This window comes from Ambystoma mexicanum, chromosome 8 (assembly GCF_040938575.1).
Source record: "Ambystoma mexicanum isolate Mex_15411 chromosome 8, UKY_AmexF1_1, whole genome shotgun sequence".
NCBI classification, from domain to species: Eukaryota; Metazoa; Chordata; class Amphibia; order Caudata; family Ambystomatidae; genus Ambystoma; species Ambystoma mexicanum.
In genome coordinates this window covers 1,014,972,259-1,014,994,631 of record NC_090929.1, presented here as the reverse complement: position 1 = coordinate 1,014,994,631, position 22,373 = coordinate 1,014,972,259, and the positions used below count along the sequence as shown (strand labels likewise).

At 47.0% G+C, this 22,373-nt stretch overlaps 1 protein-coding gene across 1 annotated transcript in view; it reads left to right on the top strand.

Moving 5' to 3' along the window:
• USP48 (ubiquitin specific peptidase 48) overlaps nucleotides 1-22,373 on the top strand; it is a 1,688,863-nt gene that overhangs the window by 1,354,710 nt on the left and 311,780 nt on the right. Inside the window, exon 21 of the mRNA XM_069610955.1 lies at nucleotides 6,494-6,600. Within this exon, the coding sequence (XP_069467056.1) occupies nucleotides 6,494-6,600 (107 nt within the window). The remainder of the gene's footprint in view (nucleotides 1-6,493; nucleotides 6,601-22,373) is intronic.

Genomic DNA, 22,373 nt, shown 5'->3' with positions numbered 1-22,373 from the left:
TACCTGTACCGTCCTTTTTTTCTGTACAAAATGGAACCCAGTTGGAGAGCGCAGCAAGCATAGGATAATATCTCTTTCAGTTTACTACTTTTTAAAGGTGACGTAGGGAAATCACCAATTCCCCTGCTACTGCAGCATATCCAATCCTTTTGAACGTATCTCTCCTTTCCAATTGAACCTTAAAACCACAGTGTAAGCGCACTCTTGCTTAGGTCCCCTACTGTTTATGGGGCAACACAGAAGTATGCGGCCCTGAGGAAGATTAAGTTATACTTCACCTTCGTCAACCTCAGGACCACGTTTGACTATGTCGAGACCAGCCATATGGAAAATGTTGGTAAAGGGGGCAATCCCACCTGCCCTTTTACAGATAATCATACAGCTATACTTTGGGAACACTGCCTATGTTAGATGGGGAATGGGTGCAAAATTAACTGACCCCTTCGAAGTACCAAGAGCGGTAAGGCAGGGATGCATGCTAGCCCTGCTCCTTTTCCTTTTGTACATCGACGAGGTGGTAAGACATGTTAGAGGGAAATGCCTGGACCCCCCCCTAAATTGGGCTTGGAGGTCTATCCACTGTTGCTTTTTGCTGATGGTGCAGTTATATTAGCAACATCACCAAAAGGTCTCAGGACCACCCTGGAAGCCTTTGTGGAAAAATGTTCTGAGCGGAGCCTGGAAATAAACTAAGTGTTGGTTTTTGCCCGAAATTTAGTAAATTTTCTAAATTGGTGGTAGAGATTAAGAATTCCCCCACTCGAACAAGTCCAGGAATATGATTACTTGGGCCTAACATTTAATGACCAGGGGAACTGTCCCCTGCAAAGGGGTACATCTTGTTTACATATAGAAAAATATCAGGTGGGGGATTGTAAGATTCTTTTATGCACATGGCGGAGGTCCGATTTCACCTGCAATTAGAATGTTTTCCACTCAGGCAAAATCCACATCTATGTACGGGGCTGACATTCGGGGTAGCCGAGCTGAGACAGCCATTTTAAAGACACTTTTGGGGCTCCCAAAATCATCACCTGGTCCCGCATTATACATTGAATTGGGATTGAGACCCATACAGAGAGAGGCCAATTTCAGACCAGCTTTCTTTCGGCTGAGGCTCTGGTCTGCACCAGAGCTGAAAATATACCAACAATCTGCATTCCATATCTTAGAGACTGAAGGAGGGACATCTCTGCCTTGGTTCCTGCATGTCAATAGTCTATGAGGGAAATTAGAGTTGTTGGTCCTATGGCAGAATCCATAGAGAACAACCAACATAGAACGTATAAAGGTGAAGCACAGCCCCCGGTAGCTTATGGACTCCGACCTAACGAATGAATGTAGGCATCTCTCAGGGGGCCCCCTCTATTTGGCTAACAAGACACGTCTGAGGTTTGAAAACTAACTGGACATGGTTAGGCCTCAGTCTTCTCGTAATCTGTATATAAGGTACAGAGTGTCTAACTTGAATCTGGCAGGTGTTGCAAAGAATTGGGTCCCATTTGGAAACGGTTTGTGCCATGTGTGCCTGTCAGCGGAGGAGTCGCTGCCGTATTTTCTTTTTTTCTGTGATGGTTACCAGGTTATTAGACAAAGGCTCTTAATTCCGTTACTGACTAGAAATGGCATCCACAACGTAAACGCAGCACTCCACTTTTTAAGAAATGTGATGAAATTAAAGTAGTGTACTGTGTGGCTACCTATCTATCTCAAGCCTGGAGGGTGAGGGCTATCAAGTTAAAGGAACGAAGCACAGAGCCATGACTACTGAATTGCCAAACCGGATTGAACAAAGTGGTGCATTTTAAAGATGTATCTGGCACTAGTAGTACTCGCACTATGTATTTTTTTTTTTAATTCAATTTTTATTGATTTTTGGAAAACAGCATAGGTACGCAAATTACAAGATGTGGGCAATCGCCCTCAACAAATCAAACTATAAGCCATTATTCCCTGCGTTTGTTCCCCTCCCACCCATCCCACACAGTATCTCGAGCTCTGCTGTCTACTTATAGAAATGATGCGGCATGGGGCAGCGTCAATCTGGGTTTTCTCCGCCGGTGGTCGACCGGCTTTCCAGGTTCCAAGGCCATTCGTTCCATGTCGGGGCTTGTTTTTGGGCCGGGCCAAGGACGCTTGAGGGTCTCAGGACGTGGCCTATGTATTGCCAAACACCTCTTGAAATTGCAGCCAGTCTGTCTCTATTTGGGTACTTGAACCATGTAAAGCCGCAGTAAGTCTTTCCATTAGGAATATGTCTTTGGCAATCATCACCCATTCTTTCTTCGAGGGGAGGGCGGGCCTCTTCCACGTTCTAGCGCGGGCCGCTCTGGCTGCCAACATTAGGGAGTGCGAGAGTTCCGGTAATTTTTCCCAGTGGTCATCCTTATGCTGCAGGCCAAACAGTATCAATATCGGGTCCAGCGGGAGCACACCTTCTCCCGCCTCTTTCAGCCAGCTAAGGACTTCGGCCCAGTAAGTTTGGACCTTCCTGCATGTCCACCACATGTGCCAATAGTTTGCCCTTTCCCCACATCCGTGCCAGCAAAGGGGGAATTACGTCTGGGAACATCCTAGAAAGTGTGATCGGGTCATACTGCCATCTGTGCAGGAGTTTGACAACATGGGTTTTGTATTTGCAGGAGATTGAGGTCTTAAATGATCTACTACAGAGTCGCCCCCAGAGACCGTCTCCGATCCTACAACCCAAGTCTCTTTCCCATTTCCCCTGAGGCTTTTGGTGGTTCCCTCCCGGGAGGTTAAAAGGGCAGAGTAAAGGAGTGAGATGAGGCCTCTCATTTCTACATGGGTATCTAAGATTTTTTCAACTGGGGTGAGTTTTCTTTGTAATTTGGGCTTTAGTTTTGGTTTCATTAGGATTCCCTTGAGTCTCAGGTAGAGGAGTGGGGAGAGCCTACCTATTCCCAAGGATTCTTCAAGCTCCTGGATGCTTATAAAGGACTCCTCCCTGACCAACTGACCAACTCTGCATAGGCCCGCGTCAAACCAGGGCTGATAGTGTTCATGGCCTGGGATTTCTTCTAAAACTGGTGTGGACCAGATGTGACTCATGGGGGAGGGCCAAGTGGTCACCTTCTCACCGTGTCCCTTACCCTCCAACGCCTTCCACATTGTTAATAGTATTGGGTGATTTCTGATTCTCCTGGGCAGCTTTTTCATCGGGACCCATAACCACTCACCCACTGTGACCGGGCTCAGGAGGGAGTTTTCGAGAAAGACCCATTGTTTGTTGGGTTCCTCTCTGAGGTGGGGGGCCAGGGTTCTGAGCTGGGCTGCTCTGTGGTAAGTTCGTGAGTCTGGGAGGCCGACCCCCCCTCTATCCTTGGGGAGGGTGAGTGTTTCGTAACCTATTCTGGGTCTCTGGCCTTGCCATATGAATCTCGTTATACGTTTTTTGGCTTCTTTAAGAAGTGGGGCTTCCAAAGGGAGCATCTGGAAAACGTACAGGACCCTGGGGAGAAGATTCATCTTTACCGCGTTTATCCTTCCCATCCACGAGATTTGCCCCTTACCCCATGTCTCCATATCTTTAAATAAGTTGTCAAACAGCGGGGGGTAATTTGCCTGGCTTAGATCTTCGTGGGGCCGGACGATTTTGATCCCCAGGTATTTAATCCCTTCGGTGCGAATTTGGAACCCCAGGGGGGACAGCTCTGTGAGGTCCCTGTCTGCGTCTGGGGCAAAGGGGAAGATCATTGACTTCCCTATGTTCATCCTGAAGCCTGAGAATTGGCCGAACCGTTCAATAACCCGAACGGCCGCCGGGACCGAGCTAGTAGGCTCCCTCAGGTGGAGCAGTATGTCATCTGCATAGAGGCCGAGCTTGAAGGTCCAACCTCCAACAGGAATACCGCTGACCATCGGGGAACATCTGATGTACTCCGCGAGTATTTACATGGTCATGGCGAACAGGATTGGGGAGAGGGGGCAGCCCTGCCTCGTCCCCCTTTAAAGGCTGAATGTTTGTGAAAGGCGACCATTCACTGTGACTCTAGCCGAGGGGTCTGTCTATAAGGCCTTAATGGCTCGCCTGATTCCCTTGCCAAAGCCCAGTTTGACAAGGACTCCATGTAGAAACTCCCAGTCCACCCCGTCGAACGCCATCGATGGCCAGCAAGACAGGGTTGTCTCCCTTCGGGGCCGCTTCCCTCATCAGATGCAGGGTCTTTTGGAGGGTGACCGCCCCCTGCCTCCCCTGTATGAAGCCCACCTGGTCGGAGTGGATGAGTACCGGCATATGGCTGTCTAGTCTCGTGGCTATGATCCTGGTGAACAGTTTAGCGTCCACATTCAGGAGAGAGATTGGTCTATATGACCGGCAGTCTGTTGGATCTTTGCACTCATTCGGGATCGTGTCGAATAAAAGCCTTTTGAATGAACAAAAATTCAATTTTTTGGCTTCCTTCTGCTATTTCTCTGAGTCTCGTACACTTCTTGAATGGTTTTTAGACTTTACTTTTCTACCAGAGTGACTATTACAGAAGTCCCCCTGAAGTAGTAACTCCTTTTTGTTGTGCTGGTCTCAGGTCTTATGGCCAACAGGAGGGGGCAGGGGTGTGTGTCTGTGACTTGAGCACCCCATTATGTCCCTTGGTTATTTTCACACCCAGAAATTGTGATTTTGGGGTAGAGTAGGTTGGAGGAGATGCATGTTTTGTTTGTGGCTATACCATCCTGTATTATTTGTACTGTGTTGGTATCCAAATGCCCTGGGGCTACCAATGCCTTTTAAAAATTCTACAATTGTTTTGTGGCCTTTTCTTTTTCGGGCCAGAATAAATGGCCTTTATCCCTGTGTAGGCTCTGAACCAATCATTGTGTGAATGGATTTAAGTTTAAACTATAAGTGGGTCTTCCAAACACCCTGCTCCATATCTTTGTGGGTGTGCCGATGTGTATGAAGTTTGGTTTGCCAATCCTGATTAGATGAATGCTACAAGGTTGTAGGCTGGTGTGCAGAATTGTGTGTGTAAGAAATGGGATGTCTGAGGACCTTGCTGCTACTATGTTGGCCGTGCCCCTCATTGTCCTTCTGAACCTCTTTGCCTCTCTTGACTTCAGATACTTGACAGCAAGCATCCCCCTCAAGCTGCAACTGTCCCAACCGCTGGACACTCTGTGCTTGTTGCCTGTGGAGCCCTCCTGAATCCATCCTGTCCTTGTGTTCCTCGCTGGACAAAGGTCTGGGCCCATGTTACCTGGCTGGAACAGAACGGCTTTCTGCTGCTCTTCAAATCCTCTGATGCATTGTGGGGCACGATCCTCGTGCAGCTGTTCTTTGGACAACCATTGTCTTGGCTGTGCAGAGCCTTTTTCATCACTGTAGCACCTGGGATCTGCCTTTATGCGTCCCCCTTGTGACTTCCTTTGCTACTGCTATGCCCTTCTTGGATTTGTTGTCTTGAAGAGGTCCCCCTTCCTTGTGCGTCATGTGGTTCTACCTCTGGCAACGTATGGGACTCTGTTAACCGAAATGGAATTCTGAACACTGTCTAGCCAGACCCAACCCTGACTTTCTGGGAGACCTTGTCTGCAGCATTCCTCAGCCTCTGCCACCTATGATTCCCAACTGGTTGCACATTCTGTTCTCTCAATCCCTTGGGCACTGTCTGATATCCTTTTGGGGTCCCTTGGCCCATAACAATCTTTTGTCTTGGGCCTGTGTTTCCATTCTGTAGCCATCCTTAAACAGGTCCTGGTCATTGAGCCTGGGCCTGCTTTTCTTCCGTTGGGGTCCCCAAGACTAACCAGGTGGATGGCTGCCATATTCCTGCCAGTGACCATGTAAGCAAAAGCTGCTTACTTTTTCCCTAACTGCAAGAGAACTATTGGGTTGGTCCTGTTAAACCCTGAGGACAAACTTTATAAAAGTACCAGATGCAATTACTTGTTAAACATCAGTGTGCATTTGCGTCCCATATGGTCCTTGATTTATACTAGCCTTCACTACATTTTGATTAATCTATTGTTTGACAAATCACTGCAACACATTCTGTTTAAGCCTTCTTAATCAGCTCAGATGGTGGTATTGTGTATCTATCATATTCTACTAGTTTTAGGCATGTGTCCTTTCTGTACATGTTTTTCTGTTAAACTATACTATTCGTAACCCCTTAATGACTTTATAAGAGATTACTTTTTTCAGCATCGACTGTGTGCATTATTGTGTTATGTGATTATGTAAGGCTAACTGTACCTTGATCCCAGCCCTCACCCTTCAGAAGTGTAAAATGTTTGGAGTAAGTTTGGAGTAAGTTGGTGATAACCACTGCAGACACACAATCTACAGGTTGGTCTCTCTGAATGTCTCACCAGAGGTGTTCAGAAAAACCTCCCTTTCAACTGGATTCACAATGAGGGCTCAATGCATGCAGGCCAGGAACAAATCATCTTTAAAAGTGCCAAGTCCTAACTTTTGCCAATTTAAAGACTTTGGAGTCTTAATTCATGCTTTCTTGTCCTATGTTTTCAGAGCTGTGCCCAGAATGCAGAGAAGGGTTGCTCTGTCAGCAGCAGAGGGACATGCGCGAGTATGCTCAGGCCACCATCTACATCCATAAAGTGGTTGAAAACCAGAAGGTATTTGATTTGCCATTTGTTAAGGTTCCTGCATTATGTAGAATTGTTCAGCTGCATCACTATACGATCAAAAAACCATGAGTGGTAAAAGGAGTGCAGTAATTTAAATGCATATGTTATTCTCCAAAGTATTCTCTAGCATCGGATCTTTCATGGATGCACATGCTTTGAATTTTCCCCACCGACTGGGAATCCTCTAACATTTTATTATAGCATATAATAGAGCTTTTAGGCTCACTTTAGTAGGCTTTTTGGGTGCATTCTGCGTCAGCCAATGGGGAGTCGAATGACAAACCCCACCCAGGAGGCAATCTGCAGATTCTAACCACACATCGTGGTCAAGGCTTTCTCTCCTGGAGAAAAAAGGCCAGAAACCAACATATCTCTTCTCAACTACATGAAAACAAACCGATAAGTGCTCTTAAATTTCAAATATGGAAGAAAAACGGAAAGCTCTTTTCAAGTCATGTGGAATTAAAAATGTATATGAGGGAGACAAGCATGCTGAATGCGTACACTGTCTATATCCAACTCGCATCCAGGAGGATTGTGAAATTTTTACCATTTTTAGCACAAAAACCCTTAAGGATAGTAAAAGGAGACTAGCCCGTTGCTGAATGAGGGCATGTACCTCCCTTCAGAGGCTGAATCTTCTAGAAGTGTGTTGGAGGACAAATCAGACAGGCCAAAAACCCATAAAGGCCAGGTCAGAGGAGAGAATGTCTTCTACTGCTACTTTTAAAAGGAAAAAGGGAGGAAAAGCAGAGTATTCCATCCGTCGACGACCTTGCCGATGGAGACCCGTCAAGGACGAGAGCTATATCGGAATCCACTAGCAGCACTCCGTCAACAAGCGCAACGATCCTCACCGTCGTCTGAAAACCACTGTCGACTGCACCATGATTGTCCACGACACACTTATCGTCGATGGCTGTTACAGCATCATAGTCAAATGGCAGATTTCTACAGCCTCTTGCGCCGAAGCCTTCTCCTCCCCTCTGAAGCACTCTCTTGTGCACCCTTTTCTCAACCCACAGCCCGACCAATTATCGCCTCATAAAGCTGGCCATCTCGCAGCTTAATCTTCACTCTGATTCTGTTGGCTGTCTCCACGACCATCAGTCTGGCTCTAGAGCTGCCAGAAGCATGTAAACTGCTCTCCTGAACATCCGTGAAGATCTACTCTCCAACCTTGACTTAAAATCCCCCCTGTCCTCATCGTACTCGAGCTCTCTTCTGCCTTCGGCACGGTCAACCATACCATCCTGCTCAACAATCTCCATGACAACCTGGGTATCACTGATCAGGCTCTGGCCAGGCTGACCTCGTTCCTCTCTGATCGACCTTCCCTGGTACAACTTGGGTCCTTCCTTTCCTCTATCTCCCTCTCTACCTGTGGTGTCCCCAGGGGCCTGATCTTTCACCCTGGCTGTTCAACCAATACCTGGCAACTCTCGCCCATCGCATTGCCGTTTTCTGCCCCAATTTTCAGTACTATACGGATGACACTCAACTCATTTTCAGGCTTCCCTCGGCCACCTCTTCTCCTTCTCTCATCTCTGATTACCTGTCTGCCATTCAAGATTGGTATGCCGCTAATGATCTCTGCCTGAATGCCAGCAAGGCTGAGATGCTCATCATCGCACACCTTCACCCTCCTTTCCTGTCACCCTTTGGCTGGCCTCCCTTGGCCCTTCCCCTACCCCCACCTGCGAGGCTAAGAACCTCAGGGTCATCTTCGACTCAGCACTTTCCTTTTCTGCCCACATCTCTGATGTCTCAAAAAGTCAAACTTCCAACTGCACCTCCTCAGAGGTATTCTGCCTTTCCTCTCCTTGTCCCAGAAGCTCACTGTCTCTAGAGCTCTGGTTCTCTCTAGGTTGGATTAATGCAACTACCTCTTTCTAAATCTTCCTGCTTCTGCTCTCTGCCCTTTGCAACTCATCCAGAACAAGACTGCAAGACTTGTCCTTGGCCGCAAGCCCTAGGATCGTATCTCTCCAGCCCTGAAATCTCTTCATTGGCTGCAAGGATTAATTTCAAGACCCTTTGCATTGTCCACAAGGCCTTCTGGGGCCTAGGTCCAGAATACCTTCAACTTTCCCTCCGTAAACACCTTCCCTCTCAAACACTTCATTCCTCTACCTCTAACTCTCTCAGGGTCTGTTGTTTCTCAAAGAAACGATCTGTGGGTAGAACTGTCTTCCGCTGGGGCCTCTCTCTGGAACAGCCTCCCTGCCACTCTCAAGCTTGAGGATAACATCTCCGGTTCCGGAAGCACCTCAAGACCTTCCTCTTTGCTTCTGCCTACGCTTCTCTTTTCCCCTGTTGATCTGTTCTGCTTCAGCATTGTGCACCTGGTTACCCTCTGATTTCAGGCCCAGGTACTTGCTCACCTTGCTACACACCCGCACTGCCTCCTGGCAACCCTTGCACTTGGGTCTGTATCTGTAACCCGACATTCCCCACCCCCCATTTTTCCGTACTTATCAGACACCCTCTGTCTACACCTTAAACCAAGCACTTGCCACTTGCTGGCTGCATTACCACTTTATTACTTTCCCTTGCTTAGCACTTTCTACTTTGTCCCCTCCCTCCTGCACTTTCCCCCCTTCCCTCTCCTCTGCACTTGCACGTTCTGTAGGAGATTTTGTCTTGTTGGGGTAAATTCGGGATTTGGCGGTATTTTCCTACTGTAAAAATATTGGCGGTAATTTGGTGGTAAATTAGTCTTACATTTAGAGTGGGTCTGGTATCACACTATTTTAGTGACCATACCTTGTTAGCTTGTATTGGTGGTAATTTTAGTGGTATCTTGCTTTGCAGTATTTTTAGAATTATCTTATTCCTGTGCTATAGTGGTGAGCATGGTTTCTTTTTTATACTATAACCCCATCATAAAACAAACCTTTCCTTTCTATTAGAAAGCCCCAGACTTCTAACACACCTGAGAACCCAATTCATTTATTCAAGGCGCCACCTATAGTTTGTGGCTGGCATTACTGGCTTATATACATCCAGTAATCTATGTGTCAGATTAGACACCACTTCCCATCAGCATGCAAGGAAGGACACACTCATACATTGCACACAAATCATTACCTTGTAGATATTCAATACTGACTTTCTCTTATTTGCTATTTCAATTATAGTGGTAAATTGGTAAATGCACTACTGCACTGATATAAACCTCCCCTCTGTGCTTCACTCATATAAATGATTCACAGATGCATGAATGACACAAAAGTCTCAATTGTTTTTATATACATTTTGTATTGCATGCCATTTACAAGTCACCAAATCTTACCATGTTATTTACCGCATCATCTGCAATATAAAAGAACAAACAGAACAAGCAGTTATTTTGCAGACATGAATTAATGTTCCCACACTTTGAATATAGAGAACAATACACATATAATATCTCTAACCTCTCTACACTGCAATAAATCTTAGCCACACACACGTACGGCTTACAATCTGTTCCTCACTTGGCACAAATCTCTTACCAAGGCCAGTAATCTGAGATTCCCGCACGACCTCGCTGTCGTTTGCAGTCCCAGTGTCAGCGCAAAAATCCTCCGTAAATTTGTGTGGGGGAGCACCAACTGATTAAATTCAGTCAGCGCTCGACCCCCTTGAGACAGCCCCGTCCATCTATCTCCTGAACCCACCCCTGAATTGCCAACCCTCCTCCTTTCTCTTTCTTAGGAAAACTTTAACTCAGCCCTTTATTGACGTGGCTTGTCTGCCTACAATTTCTACTAATCATAATAAAAAGAATGTGCTCTGTGCCAGCCATTGCTTTTAGAACAATGACATCTTCATGTCCAGAGTAACTGTTTTGTTTCCTGCCTGCAACTTGCATATTTTCTGTTCTCCACAAGCTGAAGAAAATGCTAGTGCTCATTTTCTCATGTAAAAATGAATTTTAAACAGTGCACCCAACACATGTACTGTACCTCATCTTGCATAGAAGACTACGTTAGCATGTTAGAAATGAGCACTTAGTACTTTAGTTAGGTTAGTAATGTTAGTCAGTTATGTATTCTAATGTGGTCTTCACACATGAAGTATATATTGTGCACCTCGTTATTTGAACATGGCAGCACACTAAGTTTTACTGTGTGTCCTCTGAATATCTGCAGTTTCAAACTAGGCCTGGCTGTGTACTTTGTATGCTAGCAATAACGCTATATATTATATACTGGCAAAGAAAATGCTATATTATATGCTGGCAAAATGCTATTATATGCTGGCAAAAATGCTATACATGTCCTTACAGTTCTCAATCTAACTGGGCCTAGTAAGATCGTTGTTTTTGTTCTCCCTTGTTCCCCCTCCTCTGTCGCGCTCTGAAACACCTGTGTATGAGCATGATACAAATAATATCTAAAATATACAAAAAATATCAAATGACCATTAAACCAATGGGAAAATAAGCAAAATCATTGTTGGCAAACTATATCGTCAACACCCCTTCAACGACCCCCATCCCTTGGAAGACCTTGTAAGCAGCGTCAGCTGCTTCCCCGACGACGTTAGTGTCCATGGAAAGACAAACAACGTTGCAGCAGCATTGACTGTACATGGAAAGTTGCCTACACATTTCCTGTCTGTGCTGTCAACACAGGGTGGAGGGGGAAATGGAAATAAGGAAATTAAAGCGCTCTATTCCGCAGGAACGCAGAAAATATCAAAAATCAAGAAAACTGAAGAAACATTGGAAAGATTAAGACACAAACACAGGTCTGGAGGCAAACACGTACCAGAAAGAAAGGAACAAGATCCATAGGAGACTCTTCACCTGTACAACCAAGCCCGATAGTCCTTAAAATACCTGTCAGGCCCCTGCACTCGCCCAATGTCTTAGACGACCAAGCCACAATAGCAGGAAGTCGGGAACCATCTTCGCCTCAACCATTTGAGGGAGACACTGATCAGCCTAAAGCATCCAAAGGCCCAGCCCCGTCTCCTATCTGTCAATTCTTCCAGATCAGATACTGGAGCACCGTATACATTCAGAATTTGAACAGGGGTACTCACCCAGTCATTTGAGGGAGACCAATATTGGCCACAGGAAGAAACTGTGGTACCATGGTTGCAGGAGTTACGGGTACCAACACCAGCGGCCCTGACTGCCCCTTCATAGCCAACAAAACTGATACTCAACCCACAGTCCCCGTTATCGTTACAGCTTTTATCTACTCTCCAGTCTCTACTTCAACAACTGGATACTAGGCTACCAGTAAACCAACCCCACCCACAGGCATCTGATGACGCACAAGGCCCTTCCCTGCAAGTCTGACAGAACAGCGATGGGCCAGGTCAATGAAACAAGAGATAATACACCCACCAGGCGTACAACCTCACTGCAAAGACCAAGACTCAGAAGAACCGTTGCGTCAGTCTTCACCTGATGTCATAGCAGCATTGCACAATACAGTGCTAAAGGCTTGTGATGAATTTGGCCTAATACCATCGGAGCAGAAAAAAAGATTGTTTCCTGTTCGATTTAAAGCACAAGCGCACAAAGGCAGTAATGTCAACTCCCATTCTGGACCATGTTTGGGAAGAAGAGCTGTTGCTCGTGAAGAAACCCTTCTCGGAATCAGCATTATACGGCTGCTTGGAGAATAAATGTAAAGCATAGATATATATCCATATCTCGAGGATTGGTTAGTACGAGCACCATGTTAGGTAAGATTTTGTAAAGTCCAACTGGTGTGGGACTTCACAAGGCTTATCTCTTGGTATTAGGCACACCCAACTCTTAATATAGGCCTGTACTACACACGTTGGTAGAGTGATTGAGCAGCCAGGCTTATCTTAGAAGGGGGTCATGTGAGCTGTAGAGTAGCACAATGAAATGATTAGACACAAGGCACCAAGTAAACCCTTACACCCTTAGTTATATCACATTATTTATTTATATATACACAAGGCAAATTAGGCATTCTTTAAAAAGCAGCAACTAATAGTAACATTCAATGGAAGATGGCATTAATTTAACCAAGAACCAATGATGCAGGCGAGTAATTATTTTCTATGCTAAACATGTTCCAGCACACAGAGTGACATCAATCAAGGTCAGTATTAGCACTTATTTCTGTTCACCATTACAATATTGAGATTGGGAAGGAATCTGGTTAGAGTTCAAGTAGAACACACTTTCAACTGGTTCAATAGTTAGTTTCTCCCAGAGGGATGTAGGCAGTCTTTTATCCTAGCAATAACAGTGTCAACAATTAAAATCTGTAAGGGAACACCCACCACCAAAGCCAATAGGGTTCCGAAGAGGAGGCTTTAGTAAACCGGGACAGTCAAAGTTAATGGGACAGTTCCAGTGGTGATGCAGCTTTTCTTACATAAATGTTATCAAACAATCAGGAGTTCTTTGGAAAATCACTGCAGCTGAAGGTGAGCCCACTTGATGGAGCACAAGCTGGCAGGCCTGCACCTGTGAGTCGAGGGCAACCCTGGTGGGGTTAAAATAGTACTGCCCAAGCAAGGGAGCACTACACATAGTGAAATATAGTTATACTTCAAACCCCACAGTAACTGGTAATTGAAGAAGAGGTTCCAGCTGGATGCCTTCCTGATGCAGTGATGCAGACCCTTGTTCTTGGTCGTGGTGACGAAAGGGAGGATGGCTGGTGGGCTTCTGCAGTAGCCCTCTAGAGAGGGACTTAGCAGCAATGGATTCCACACGATACAGTGGCTCTGTGGTTTTGGTGTCTTTTTCTCAGTGTAAAAGAGAAATGAATAGCTCTGGTTGGGGTTTCTTGGTTCCTCAGTCCTGGACTCTGGTGAGGGGACTCTGGACAACAAATTCCTGCTTCTGGAGGTCCTTGAAGGTGCCCACGAAGTTTTGGGCGTATTCGATCTCTGCAAGACGATACACTCGATAATGGTCAAGGGTGCCCGGGCATTGGGATTCTGCAGCCTAGGAAAGTCACAGAAAGTCAGAGAATGCGCCAAAATTAAGCAGGTCTCAAGGCTAGTTGGTCCCACCCGCCCAAGGGAGGAAGTCGTCCTGCACAGATCTTCCCTGTCGAAACTAAAACCGCGTAGAAGGAACAAGAGAACATTTCCCCTCCGTTAGCTAAATCCTTTATTAAGGATGCATCCTGGTGTCAAAAAATTCAAGACGCGATGCAAAATAAGCTTAGCGGCATCAGGTTGGACATAGTTTCAAAATATTAAAAAATAAACCTGCTTGTCTACTGTGATGCTGGAAATGCATCGGAGGGACAGGGCCTCTGTATCCTTGTCCTTTACTGCTTATTATCGTGTGTTCTGTCGTGTTTTCTGTGCAGGAGTTCATGTGGGACCCCTGGCGGTGCAGCTCTCTTTTGGTTTGGTGAACAGACCCATGGGATACCCTTATGGCACCCATGAGTAGGGGTGCAACCCTGTGCCCCTAGTGTATGTTTTTTTGGGCACCTGTGTGTGACCCACAGAGCAGGGTATGGGCTGATGGCGGCTCCGTACTGAAGTGACTGGTGCCCTGGGCGTCCTCCATTTTGGGATGCCCAGGCCCTGTCATTGGAATCGGTAGATTCCTGATGGAGACAAAATGGCCGCATGGCCTCTTGCCTTCCATCACCTGTTACCTTGATCTTCCCGTAGTCCCGGGAAGCCCTGCCTCTGTCCCTTTCCCCTGACTGGCTGTTGGGTGGAAGTTCCATATATGGTAGTGTGGGTAAGTGCCGACCAGACCGGCTGGAGCCTTCTCAACGACCGTATGTTGTGGGTACGCCTGTGGGTGGGACCTGGGTGAATGGAGTGTGTGACGAATACCCATTCTATATTATGGGTGTCTAGTATCTGGTGTTTGACACAATGGCTGAGATAGCCCTGCCCGAAACCGGTATGAATGCAGTGTGCAGTGTTGAATGCCTCAGTACTTGTCCCAATACACATAACTTGTTGTGAGTGTCTGGAGAGAAGTGAATGGCCTGAATGCACTGTGTGCCTGATTAGCTGCCTGCCTGCATGAATGCCCTTAGTCGTGATTGGGTGCTTGAGTGTGACCCAGCGGAATGAATGGCAGATCAACAGTATATCTGGGGACCTTTCACTGCTAGGAATCGTGTTCAGAAGCTGAAGTCCACTACGACGAGTAACTGAAGCTTGACCTTGAAGCCCTGCTGGACGAGAAGAATTGCTGTTGCTCTCCTTCACAATCTGAAAGCTGCTGTGCCCCCAAGGACTGACCCAGAGAGGACCTGGTAAGCCGCCCTCTTCCCGAGCTACGAGGGACCATCGTGCACCAGCTGATATTTACCTAAGCTCCCTGGTAGACAGACCTTCGACAGGCTGCCGACCCGATACTGGGACTGCTGCAGAACTCCAAGGAGAAGCGCCCGGACTGTTGTCCGCCACTGTCGACGACCGCCGTCGCCGACCGTAGCCGCTGTGCTCCCGTTTTGCTTAAGAACTTTCGAATCCAAGGACGCTCTCGTCCGCATCGTCGCTGCTGTATCCTGCTGGAAAAGGCCTGACGGTTGACGCGCCGAGGAGTATCCACCGGTGGGTGTCCCGCCACCCAAAGACCACAGAGACGCTGACGACTCGACGCCCTTGCTGGGCCACAGTTCTTCAAACTCTTTGCGGTCCAGAACTATCGACACCGAGGTACCCCGAACGCCTCTTCCTTGCAGGACGTTTACGCTTCCCCGTCAACGAGTACCGCTAGGAACGACGCGGCCACTTCAGTCGTAGCTCGACCTGTTCTCCGACGGACGTTCGACCCGTGAATCCCGCCTGAAAGGGAGGGCACTCAAGAAGGGCTGTCGATTCCCCGACGAGGAACGCTACAACGCCAGGTACTTTGGGGTTGCAGAACTATTGGGAAGTCTAGGGTGAACAATATATGGACTGGGCTTGTGATACATCTTTGCTTTACAGGTTGCCCAGGTGGGGGGGTGGGGAATCTCCACACAGAACAGTGTCTAGGTAGCGGGACCAGTATTCTGCCAGTTGTTCAACCATCTTGCTTTCCTACCTCTCGCTACTGCTGGTTTCCTTTTTATCTGATCTGTGTCTCATTCTGACCGTATGAACTTTAATGAGATCTGATAACATTAGTGGTACCACTTTAGAACTGTATATATTTACCATTGTTGATTTTCGGAGTACAAAGTGATTTATTGTGGTAGTGTACATGACCTTGAATATTATATAAAGACTTTGTTGTAACCGATACAGTGTGTGGACCTGCCTTTGTGGGTGCTTGGGGACTACACTGTACTTAAGAACCAGCCTGCATCACCTCCGTAGAAGTTAGGCCTTGATTGCTCGACCATGCACCAATAGTAGAGAATCTTGGCAGGGGTCCTCTGTGCCTCTCCTCTACCATATAGAGAGCGGAAGTACAGACCCCCCCTCCGGGCTTTATATCTACTCCGACTGACGTCAGGCAGGAGTCTTTTGTTAGATGCCCCTCTATTCCCCAGTTTAATTTTACACCTATCCGGGTTGAGGACCTGGCTACGGTTGTAGAACAGCTGAAAGCTACCAGGTGCAATGGAGACGCATGCTCTTGAATGATAATTCAATCTTGTCCCCCGTCCTCCTGGATGCTGTCTGCAAATGCGTTAACTCTTCCTTATTAGAGGGTCTGTTCGAGTGGATATAAAAGAAGCCTGGGTCACCCCCATACTGAAAAAATCTGGCCTTCATCCGGAGGTTCCCCTCAACTATAGGCCCATATCTAATGCACCGTTCTTATTAAAAATCCTTGATCGTATTGCATGCAATCAAATTTCGAAACAAATTCCCCATGTTGAACCTTTATCAATCAGGTTTCAAAAGGGGCTTTGGAACTGAGACGTCATTATTGGAATTGAAATCAAGACTTTTGGAGTGATTGGATAAAGGATCGCTGTCTCTTAATATCATTGGATTTGTCAGCTGCTTTTGATTTGGTTGACCACGCCCTTCTGGTATCCAGAATGGTGGAGATCAATCTTTCACCACTCGCAGCTCAATGGATTGGGTCCTTTTTAGCCAATAGACAAAGTAGGGTTTCTTTGGAGGAGGTAGAGACCTCTCCAGTGCCAGTCGACTTTGGGTTACCACAGGGGGCCTGCATCTCCCCATGTTTTTGTAACATCTTCATAGCTCCGTTCTTTGCCCTTCTGGAGCAGGAGGCAGTCATGTTTTCTAACTATGCGGATAACACTCAATGTGTCATTCCGCAGACTGGCTCTCATGCCACAGATGAAGGTGAACTTGACAGAATCTACTCTCTGATAGAGAACTGGATGGACGCCAATAATCTCTCTCTCTTAATAGAAGTAAAAATGAGTTGATGACTGTAGGCACCTCATCGATGTTGGCAAAGTTGGACCCTGACTATTGTTGCTTTATGCTTGGTGATGTAAAACTATATCCACAGGCAAAAGTAAAAATCCTATGGGTTACTTTTGATCAACTATTGAATATGAGGACTCACGTGGGTTGCCTTGTCTCAACAGCTGTTTATTATGTTAAGCTGCTGGTGCACCTGAGACCTTTTATTTCCCAGGATAACGCTGCAACGATAGCGGGAGCCATTATTTGTTCTAAGATAGATTATTGTAGTAGTACACTGGTGGGCCTACGTAAAGCAGACATCAACAGACTCCAAGTTGTCTAGAATGGAGCAGTCCGAGTCTTAGTTGGTCTTTCCCGCCGTAACCATCTCTCAGCGGCAAGAAGAACTCTGCATTGGCTCCCGGTGAAAGCACGAATTTGCTTTCGCCTTTTGGTCATTACATTTAAATGCCCATGTACTTGCAAAACATTATCCTTAAAAAGGTTAATAGCTGATCCCTTCAGTCCAATAATCAAGATCTGCTGGTCATGCCTAGGTGTAGAACGCACATGGTTGAAAATAGAGCCTTCTTCGCTGCAGCCCCGAAGTCTTGGAACTTGCTCCCTCCCAAGCTATGCAGTCTGACCTCTCTAAATCTTTTCAGAAAAAAGTTGAAAACGTGGATGTTTTTATAACTTGATTGGACGTGTCTCCTGCTCATTCCTATCTGACTAGTTCTGTGCTCTGACCTGACCCACTCGTTCTATTCCCCCCTCTGTGTTTCATGTTGCCAGTCTTGTTACGCGCCCTTATGCCTAAGGGTCTATGGCTGCGCTGTACAAATATAATAAAGTAAAAGTAAAATAAAGGGGTCAGCACAGCTGCAAGGCTTCACCGGTGTTTCTGCTGTCCTTGTCATAACCAATGCGCCTGGCCCTCACTGGCAAGTCAGCCTTCCCGTTAGGGCCAGGTCAAAGCCCTAAAAACCTCATCCAAGACTCTCTTGGAGTCAGTCCTGTCGCCTTTGGCGCCAGGCTCATAACCATCATGAAGACCAACGTTAGAATGGGACTATTTACTTGGGACTATTTAACTTGGGGGTTGGGGGGGGTTCAGCCAACATGGAGGCACACACATAGCTCAGTTACAAGGAACTGAGCTATGCAGTCTAGACTTTTAGGTGTGGCAGGCCTGGGACTATTTTACCTGGACTACTTTACCTGAGACTATTTAAACCGCACCCAAACAGCAGAACGTGCTTTGCATTATTCTGCTGTGGCAGCGGAACGCTCACCGTGTCCAGTTCTTTGATGCCGGCTTACCTGAAACCAAGGTCCTGCAGAGAGAGAAAGAACACTACGAAACTTACCTGGAACAGTATCCTGTCTTCAATCCATCGCCGACTTCATTTCCACTCACCTGAAGGTACGAAGTCCACCATCTGGCACCTCATGCATCCTGGAATACCATAACCTGGAAAGAGGAGAAAGAAAGACAGCATTAGTAAGCGTTTACTCACGTTTCCTCCCGAATGAAGAAAGCAACACAATTCTTACCTGGGTTGTCATCTCCTGGTCAGTATCATTGCTGGAACATTACGGCGCTCGGAGAGTAACATCGCAACCTGCAAGGAGAGAAAAGACCCAGGTTAGCAATATAAAAGGCGAAACAGTGCCGCGCATCGGGCATTACTCACCGGACAGCATCGCGTTTCCGCCTACCGGCCCATGCTCATCTTCAAACTGCATGACAACACCAAAATACCTTTCCATACCTAAAAGGAAAGAAGCAAGACATTATTATTTGAACTAAGAGGAACATAAGAACTGCATATAAAGACTATAAAGCAGCAAACCTACGGAGTCGCCGCAGGCCTGGATTCCCACAGGGGGGCTTGCACCAGTGAAGTAACTTAGTCGCTGCTCGCCCCCCACATCTACGCGCCCCTGCCACAAGGAGCAGGACGGAGAATCCACCTTTTACAATATTAAGGTGAGGAGAGGGCCCAAGGGGGAGGAAGGAGTTGAGGCCAAGGGAGGTGGGAAAACATAAAGACAATCTGGTATTGAATCCAGCTCTCCTATATTGCAGACCCATCTTTAACCAGAGGCCTTACCAAGGCACCGGGAGAGGGTTCGAGAGTGCAAATCATCCAATCAGGGTTGGGTGCGGTCCCGTGGATACCAGGTGAGCGTAACAGTCCTAGAAGGCGCTGTTGGCGTCTGTGCTTGTCCTGTTCGTCGGATATGATTCTTGTCTCAACTCTGCAAAGCACACTTACTTCTCTGACCTTCTCTACTCTTAGTCCACTCATCCTCGCCCCATCTTTCAAACCTTAACTCGACTTCTCTCTCCACCCACCCTCGATCATTCCATTGCCTCCTCTCTCTGGCTCTGATCTTGCCACCTTCTTTTTCAACAAAGTCATTAATCTCTGACAAACTATCCTCTCCTCCTCTCTTATTCTTCTCCTCCCCCTCCCTTTCCATGTCCTCGTTTACCCCTATCACTCAATCTGAAGTTGCCCTCCTCCTTTCTAAAACTCATCCCACTGCATCTCCTACTGAGCCCATACCTACCTCCCTCATCCCTAAAATCTACCCCCTCTTCTTACCCTACCTCACCTCCTTTTTCAACACCTGTCTCTCCGCTTCCACCTTCCCCTCTCCTTTTAAGCATGCTACTATCATCCCCCTTCTCAGAAAACCTTCTGCTAATCCCCATCTCGCATCTAACTATCGCCCCATCTCTCTTCTACTCTTCCTTTCTAAACTTCTAGAAAGCATTGTCTACTCTCAGCTCTCTACCTTCATCTCCACCATTCCCCTCCTCCCTCCCCCCCCACAATCAGGATTCCGTCCTCTTCACTCCACGGAAACCGCTCTCACCTTGGTTTCAACTCTCACCTTTCTGCCCGCTACTCTAAGCATTCCTCCATTCCTACCCTACTGGACCTCTCTGCTGCCTTTGATACTGTTGACCACCCTCGTCTCCTCAGCTCTCTCTCCTCATTTGGCCTTAAAGACTCTGCTCTCAATTGGGTCTCCTCCCATCTTTCTAACCGCACCTTCTCAGTCTCTTGGGGTGGCTGCTCCTCCCCTATCTTTCCTCTCAACCACGGCGTTCCCCAAGGTTCTGTCCTTGACCCCTTTCACTTCTAACTCTATACTTCCTTCCTTGCTCCCATTATTTCCTCCTTTGGGGGTCTCACACCATTTCTATGTTGATGATACCCAGCTCTTCCTCGCCTTCTCTCCTGACATCCACCATAAGCTTTCTTCTTGCCTCTCTGCTATTAAATCCTGGATGTCCTCTCACTTCCTTACTCTTAACGCAGATAAAACTGAACTCCTATTCTTCCCCGCCAACACTCTTCCTCCTCCCTCCCCTCCTCCTTTCATTCTCTTTCCTCAATCCCAACACCCCTTCTCTCCCCACGCCCGCAACCTTGGTCTCCATATCGACCCCCAGCTCTCTTTCTCACCACATTTCTCTCACTGCTAGATCTTGCCGCTTCCACCTCTACAACATCTGTAAAATATGTCCCTTGCTAACCTTTCATGCTACCAAGCTCCTAATCTCCTCCCTCATCTTCACCAGACTCTTCTACTGCTCCACTCTTTTCTTTGGACTCCCTTCCTCTCACCTCTCCCCCTCAAATCTATCTACCACTCTTCCAGCCGCTCACTCTGCCTTCGCTTACCTCACAACTCCATCTTCTCTTCTCTTAACTCACTAGGTTGGCTCCCATTTCACTCCCAGCTCACATTTAACTTCCTCTGTCTAGTCTTCAAAGCCCTCTATTGTCTTGCCCCTCCCTACCTATCCTCCCTTCTCACTTTCTATACTCGTTCTCTCCGCTCCGCCGATCATTTCATTCTCTCCTCCTCCACCCTGTGCCCCCTCCCGTTTTCGCTCTTTCCAACTTCTCGCTCCTTTCCATTGGAACCGCCTACCCCTCCCCGTCCGCTCTATCACCTCCTACCCTTAATTTCGCACTTCTCTAAAATCCCATCTCTTCCACTCTCCCCACCAGCATCTCTTTTGCTTCCTCTCTAACTACTGAAGCCACCTCCACCCACTCCTCCTACCCCCCTTTCACTCTGGTCCCTCTCCATTAGCGATTAACCTTACCAAGAATGTAAATTGTTCCTTGTACTGTTTTCTGGTTTAGATTCAATTGTCATGTTATGCTTGTTGTATTTGCTTGTTCCTCTTGTAAAGTGCTTTGGATTAAAGCGCTATATAAATTAAAATAAAATACAAATATGATGTTCCAGTGGTCGGCTCTGCCTGTAGTCCCAAATGCCTTGCCTTTTAAGCGAAATCCCATTCATTCACAGCCCTACAGCTGTCAATCACACAGGGGGGTGGATTGTCCTCTAGGACAGCCACCCGCCCAGTGGAAACTGGTTTTGGCCAGGTATGCCATCAAACAAAGTTCTTTAAAGTTTCGGGCTCCTCCCTCACTTCCTGCCTTCCCAGACACACTGGAGCCTAGGCGGGCTTCACGGCTGAAACCCGCCAAAGGCAAAACACACAAAGGACTCAAACCAAGTTTAAACTACAGAGTAAAAGCCCAGAAGGAACTAACAAACACGAAAAGGCCGAAAAAAGAAGAAAGGGGCCATTTTGGAAAAATGGTTACCCGTAGGTGCTGTAATGCAAGCTGAGAAAACAGCCTGCTAGTGCCTTGCACAAAAAGTAGTAAAAAAGTAACCACTGCCACCAGCCATTCAAGTTAGTAAGTGTAACAAAATGTTATATGAGAAGTGGGATAAGGAATTACTATGTAACCCCCCAGCACTCCACGTAGGGTGGTGTGTGCTGGACCCACAAAGGAAAAGGTAAGTAAGATAAAAGCTATCTCACTGTTCTTGTAAACATTATTTCACCGTTAGAAGACCCGTTCATGTTCATTCCACTAGGGCAGTGGGGTCTTCTGCACCACGGTGGGCATGGGGTTCTCCTGTCGGACATATGCCACGTGGCAACCTGGGCAGTTCCGTACACCTTCGTCAAGCATTACTGCATGGAGGGACAAGGAGAGAGGCTTGTTTCAATAAAGTATGCCTTTTCCTTTGACATCTACTATTACAAAATGTTAACTGCTGTGGCAATCTATTCGAAGCATGTGAATCCATGAAAGATCCAATGCTGGAGGAGGAGTATGTTGTTTACCTGGAACTCCTGTTCAACAACATTGGTATCTACCTCCCTACCCCTAAGGGAGCAAGGCTACATTACGCCACTCTCATCGCTCTGGGGTTAGAATCAGAAGATGGCCTCCTCGGTGAGGCTTGTCACTCAACGTCCCATTGGCTGACGCAGAATGCACCCAAAAGGACAGGATGGGCTGCTAAAGTGAGCTTAAAAGTTCTATTACAAGCTGTAATAAAATGTTAGAGGATTCTCAGTCTGTCGGCGGGGAATATTCAAAGCATGTGAATCCATGAGATACCAATGCTGC